We start from the raw sequence: 6,071 nt of genomic DNA, 5'->3' as shown, positions 1-6,071 counted from the left end.
GCCATTGGGTTTCTTTTGCAACCATTTTACGAAATATAAGTCCAAAAATTACATTCTGCTTAGGTATAATAGAACAATTATAATGTCAGATGGGTCTAAAGTATCACTATAGGATTCTGATTCCTGAACAGAAAGAAGCCAACGAAGAGATAAGCCTTTTTTTTTAATAATTATTATAATTATAATAAGTGGAGGGTGTGATGAAGAATAAATAAATAGATAAGAGTTTATAAAAGCAAATAAAAACAAAAACAATAAGCCAAAAATGACAAGAGTCCACTAATTATGATAAAGCAAAGGCCAAACTCCAATGGGTTCAGTGAGAACACAAGTGAGGTTGCTTGGAGTTAGAGAGAGCTCATATTAACAACACCAAAAAAGAAGAGAAATATGAGACACTAGTTCCGTACATGTTCTTGAAGAGTCCATTTTGTCAGTATTTTAATAAGGCCACACAAAACAAATCATTTCCCTTTTGTACCTGTGTGAGTGTTTTTTTATTATAGCTCCTAGTTTTTCCTTTCTTTACATTTGTGGTTTTGCTTTAGAGTCCCTTCCCTTGGTCCATAATCCAATAAAAGTCACATAAGAATAACCATATCTTTCTTTATTTATTCTTCGTTCACATGACTTTATCTGAGAGCCGAAATGCATATCAATTTTCCAGACCAAGAACACCCAGCAAAAGACAACACAACACTATAACCAAATGCAAACATGTGATCCTAATGATTTGACTTCCAACGCAAATATAAAAATAATAATAAAGTTTCCATTTTTCTCAGCTAAAGATGATCGAAACCCCTCTATAAAAGGACAACTTTAACACCCTTTAGGAATCATCATAGTAATCAGCTTTCTCTTCATAAAGTATTTCAAATCCAATAAAAGAAAAAGAAGAATGAAGAACTCAACCTCCTTACTTCTTTTCCATGTTACCCTTTTCATTCTACTCCAATCCCATTACTGCTATGTTCTTCCTTTAGATGAAGGCAATGGTTTGATTGAGAACACCTGCAAAAAAACACCCCATTATGATCTCTGTGTCTCTACCCTTGAATCAAACCCAGAAAGCTCTGGTTCTGATCTAAGAGGACTTGCCCACGTAATGGTTGATACTGTTCTCTCAAAAGCAACTGACAACTTAGACTTCATTAGAGCTCTGCTTAAGCAAGCCCCAGATGAACAATTAGAGAAATCTCTGGCTAACTGTGCTGAGATCTATATCCCAGTTGTGAAGTACAGTCTTCCTCAGGTCATTGATGCTCTGACTGGAGGCCACTTTGGTTTTGCCAACTATGGTATATCAGATACAGCCAAGCAAGCACAGGCATGTGAGAAGAACTTCTCAGGATTTGACAAGTCTCCATTGGCTGAGAGGAACAATCTTCTGCATGACCTTTCTGAAGTAGCTGCAGCCATTATTAATGTCTTGCTTAAAGATTGAATCTTTTGTTTGATTTTTCTTCCTCTCTTTGTAATAGTGAATATAATTTTCTTTTTCTTTTGTTCTACCACCCTTTTGTTTAGTTTCTTTCAGCCATGGATTATTTGAGCTCTTCTGTTATTTTCTAGACACTAATTGTTGTGGAATGCGAGGTTGAGTGAGTTGGACCTAATAGAAGTGGTGGGGTTCTCTCTATAGTTCACAAGCCTTTTCTAAGTGGACAAGGAAGGTTTGCCAATTATCTGACTGGCTTTCTGTGTTTCACTTTTTTTTCTTTCTTCTTTTTTGTTTTTCTTGTCTATTAAAATATCAAGAGAATATTAAAAATGGGGACAGCTTAATTCATATTGAAAGGAAAGGCTTGAGAAACTCATGTGCAGATGTTAACCAAGTGATTTGACAAAAACCCATCTTCAATTATGATTTCCATATTCTAATATCACATGTTATGGTTAGGCCATTGCCTAGACATGTGAAATCATAGTACTATCATTATTAGCTTGACTCCAGAAATAATTCCCACAAGAATCATAATAACTATACAATCTTGAAAACCTAGGATTAATTAGTATTAATTCCTCAATTATTAAGAAAATGAAATCTTTGACACTCACCATTGCTTATTAAGCTGTTTATAATAAACTATCTATTTAAGCTTAAGCATCAATAATAGCTTCCCAAAGTTTTTTAAGCAAGTTTAGAACCTTCCCTCCCAGTGAAAGTAATAGGTCATATGATAGTTTTTAATCAATGAATGATGGCAAGTTTTCTAGTTAGTCCACATTTTATGCAAGTACACAAGCATAAAAATAAGTCTTGGATGGAGTTATAGTATTTGACCAGGTAAGTTGCTAAAAGTGCAACCAATCATTTGGCATAAAAGGAAACAGGTGAAAAGGTTAAAAACCGTAATCTAACTCTCCCAAAATATTAATTTATATACAAAAAGGGAACAAATAAACACATCGAATTCAGCTTCACAAGGCTCTGCGTGTACAAAAAAGAGCAAGCTGATCAAACAGCTTGCATTAGAACTTCAAATTTGTCTTGGAAAACGCTTGAACTTAGCTAATAAACCTCTCATTTACAAAAGAACATCACATATCATCCTGCATATCTTCTCAGTTTCTCTTGCGGTTCTGCACCAGCTACTTGCTCTACCATACTGCAAAACACAACCAAACATGGAATGCTTTTTAGTAGCCAGCCAAAGAAAGTTATTTTCCAGCAATGAATTGCTGCACGTGAATGAATTTCATTTCCAAAACTAACAAGAATTGGTCATCAAATGGCGTAACATACTTGGGAGACTCAGAACCAGAACCAGAACCAGAACCAGAACCATTTGGTATGCTTGCTGATGGTATCGGATAGAACTGAACTGATATCAGCCTACCACCCTCTGTTGCACCTGCCGACATAGAAGGTCCTTGGAGACTCTCGGTAGAACTTCTTGATGAAATACCTGCAAAAGATGCTCACACTGTAAATGTGTTGTTATAGTGAAGCTGTGAAGGCAAAGCAAAGAGAATAGATCTATAAAAACACTAGTCCCGGCCCGTATGAGATCGATAAGATTCAAACTCAAATTCAAAACCTAAAATTTTGATCAATTACTTAATCAAAATGACCAGTAAATAATCACGAGATAATCTATGATGACTAAAGCCAAGAGATCTATCCTGCCAAGAAACAAACTATTTATTGGTCTAAATGATCCAAATAGCTGTTTGGCCAAGTTTTAAAACCTAGAAAGATAACAACTGTACTATGGAAAGGCACTGTAAATGGGAATAGGAAATATTACCATGAAAGAGTATCACAAGAAAGAAGAGGATGGTGAACACCGTAGCAAAAAGATTGCTGCTAGAAGAAGAAGACTTTGCAGCTTTCATCTTCTTTAAGGCTTTCATCCGCTCAACTCTAGCACGCTTCAGCATGGCAAGCTCAGAAATTTCCCTGATTAGCTTCTGGTCCGCTGCATCCAACGATGGGCCTCTAGGAGGTCTAGGAGGCTTTGGAGGTTTACAATTGCCACTCTTTTTCCGTTTCTCCTTCACTGATGATGTCTTCTCTACATGACCAGTAGTCTCTTCTCCATCCAACATCTTATCTGTCACCTTGACACTCTCAAGAGAAACTCCATTGCCGTTAGATACATTCCCACAACTAACCCCATCTTCAGCCTTGATCAACCCATCAACAAAACCGCCACAAAACTTAGCTATCAATGTCTTAGCCTGTCGTTTAGAGCCAGAAACAGGGGTCGTATTCAACTCTTCATCACTGGTTGGAACGCCAAGTTCCAGATCAACTCTAAACCCATTATCCCTTGAACCTGTAAGATCCATCATAGCCCAAAATCCCAATCTAATTATCAACTAGCTCCTCACTGTCCAATTGACCAAACCAGCAATATCGCCAAAAACCCAAAAGTTCAACCCATAACACAAAACTTCCCTTTTGAAATATATTATTCTTAAATGTGAATACAAGCCACAGAAATATCTGGCTTCATCAAGTGAACAACCCTTTTCAATTTAAGGCGTAATTAATTCTAAAGCATCAACAATAGCAGAAATTATAACTTGCTTTCCACGGATGGCACACTTTTCCACTCAATAATCAACCATTAAAAAAATCCAATCCACCCTCTATTTCCTCCTCCCAGCTATCAACAGAAGAAAACCCTGCAATTATTTACACCAAAAAAGGGAAGAAAAAAAAAATCAAATCCCATCACAATATTACCATAAGCAGTGTGCCTAAACGCGTTAATTACATAAAACAAAATCTTTGTTAACACTACATATACATATTATATTTATATATTATGAAAAAGTAAAACAAAAAATGCAGCTTGAAGGTAGACAAATGTACGAAATCACAAGTCAAATCTCAAAACCCAAATACCCCTTGTTCTAATATCAAACAAAAGACGATCATTATGCAATTTAAAATAACAAAAGGGGAATTTCTTCCACACAAAAAATGCAAACCAAAACATATACCTTTATCGAAATCAAAGTGGGAAAAAAGGGAAGAAGAGCCAACTAAGAGACTTGGAAATGCATCAGCAGGAAAATATTTTTTTTAAAAAAGCACTTTTAATTTTGGGGGAAAAAATATATATGAAAACATAAAAATAAAAACTTTAATATTGAAATGATACCTTGAGAAGAAAGCGAAGAAAGCCCAGATCCGATACGGTCAGAAAACACAGCGAGGCCACCGTCGAAATCGGAAATCTAATTTATGATTTCCCAATTTTTAAAATATATTTAAAATAAAAATAGAGAGAGAAAGATAAGGGAGGAAAGAAACACGAGGCGGAGGAGTGAGAAACCGGGATGAAACCACGAGTAGTACTATATATTTTCTTTTTTAGTTTTTTATTTATAAATATTTCAAACTATAATTTTTTTTTTTTTAATATTTCAAATTAAATAAACTTTGGAGGTGATCCCTTTTAATTAAAAATAAAATTACTATTTTCCAAATGCACGACACAACATCCAATCCTTTTTCAAATAATATGTATTATTTTTGGTTAACAATGTCACCAATTTTCCTCAATTTATTTATGTATTACTTTAATAGATATATAAATATTTTTTTTTGTTCTTAATTGATATTTGACTTCCCATAGTTTTGAGGAATAATAAATAATTTAGGATTAGATGATTCTAACATTTGTTTTGGTCACTCGTTTTGGTGCCTAACTTAAAAAGCTAAAACTAATAATATAAAATGAACAAGTGTTGGGTGGCAACGGTGTCGTTTAAAGAAGCAGCGGAATTTGAGGAATCTAAAAGCTTCATTCACCACCGACACACACTTTTCCTATCATTATGCCACGTGTATTCTTATTATTATTAAACTATTTTTCTTTTTATCTTATCTCAGTAATAACATTAATAACAACTAACAATAATAAATAAGTTTAAATTTGGGCATATTTCTATGTACATTTATGGCTTATATTTATTATATATACGGTTGTGGGAATTAAACGGCAGGATTTGATATTATCAACAACCCCTTTTTTATTACTTTAAAAAAAACATCTTTATTTATTTTAATAATTTGACTGTTTCTACGTAGCAAAAAGCTGTTGTGGTCCTTAAGTTCAAATGGGCTTTAACATTTATTTCTGTCAACTAAAGTTTTGTTAGAAATTTAGTGAGATAAAAATGGGATAAATAAATAAAAAATAAATATATATTTAAATAAGACAGAAAAAATATTATATGGCAAACAAAAGCCTCGAAAATATCTTTCTCATGAGAATTGTCTGCCTAGCTGGATGAGTATGGGATTGGGAATATTAATGGATATACTGTGACAGTGTGAGTGTGACTATCACTTCATACAACGAAAGAAACTAAATAGTCAATTTTTAATTTTTAAATAAATAAATATAAAAAAAAAAAGATAGTGAAGTGAGAGTGTGTAGGCCCAGCCCAAAAGTCTTGAAGATTTTAGAGATCACTTTTAATTTAGTGAAAGGGCCTCCGATGTTATGAAGGTTAGGAGCTTCATTAGGCCCACAATATTCCCACCTATGATGTTACATCCAAATAATTTTTAGAGAAGTTTTTTGGGAAAAATAAAAGGTTATTTG

General features: G+C 33.9%; 2 protein-coding genes across 2 annotated transcripts; one reads left to right on the top strand and one right to left on the bottom strand.

Moving 5' to 3' along the window:
* Positions 1-599: 599 nt before the first annotated feature.
* On the top strand, positions 600-1,717 carry LOC133819569 (cell wall / vacuolar inhibitor of fructosidase 1). The gene has a single exon (XM_062252851.1). It carries the CDS (start codon positions 902-904, stop codon positions 1,445-1,447), a length of 546 nt encoding a protein of 181 aa, XP_062108835.1. The 5' UTR covers positions 600-901; the 3' UTR covers positions 1,448-1,717.
* Positions 1,718-2,361: 644 nt separating this feature from the next.
* LOC133819568 (uncharacterized) lies at positions 2,362-4,806 on the bottom strand. The gene is made up of 4 exons (XM_062252850.1): positions 4,620-4,806; positions 3,255-4,137; positions 2,750-2,912; positions 2,362-2,612 (listed from the first exon to the last, which is right to left on the bottom strand). The coding sequence occupies exons 2-4, from the start codon at positions 3,799-3,801 to the stop codon at positions 2,552-2,554; spliced, it is 771 nt and encodes a 256-aa protein (XP_062108834.1). The 5' UTR covers positions 3,802-4,137; positions 4,620-4,806; the 3' UTR covers positions 2,362-2,551.
* Positions 4,807-6,071: the final 1,265 nt, after the last annotated feature.

This window comes from Humulus lupulus, chromosome 2 (genome assembly GCF_963169125.1).
Source record: "Humulus lupulus chromosome 2, drHumLupu1.1, whole genome shotgun sequence".
In the NCBI taxonomy this organism is placed as follows: Eukaryota; Viridiplantae; Streptophyta; class Magnoliopsida; order Rosales; family Cannabaceae; genus Humulus; species Humulus lupulus.
The sequence above is the reverse complement of the archived record's forward strand: the minus strand, read 5'-3'. Positions and strand labels throughout refer to the sequence as shown.

Excerpts from the sequence above, each read along its gene's own strand:
- LOC133819569 (XM_062252851.1), top strand. The coding sequence starts at position 902 with ATGAAGAACTCAACCTCCTTACTTCTTTTCCATGTTACCCTTTTCATT.
- LOC133819568 (XM_062252850.1), bottom strand. The coding sequence starts at position 3,801 with ATGATGGATCTTACAGGTTCAAGGGATAATGGGTTTAGAGTTGATCTG. Across the intron at positions 2,913-3,254 it reads TCTTGTGATACTCTTTCATG|GTATTTCATCAAGAAGTTCT; the intron begins GTAATATTTCCT and ends CATCTTTTGCAG. Across the intron at positions 2,613-2,749 it reads TCTGGTTCTGAGTCTCCCAA|TATGGTAGAGCAAGTAGCTG; the intron begins GTATGTTACGCC and ends TGTGTTTTGCAG.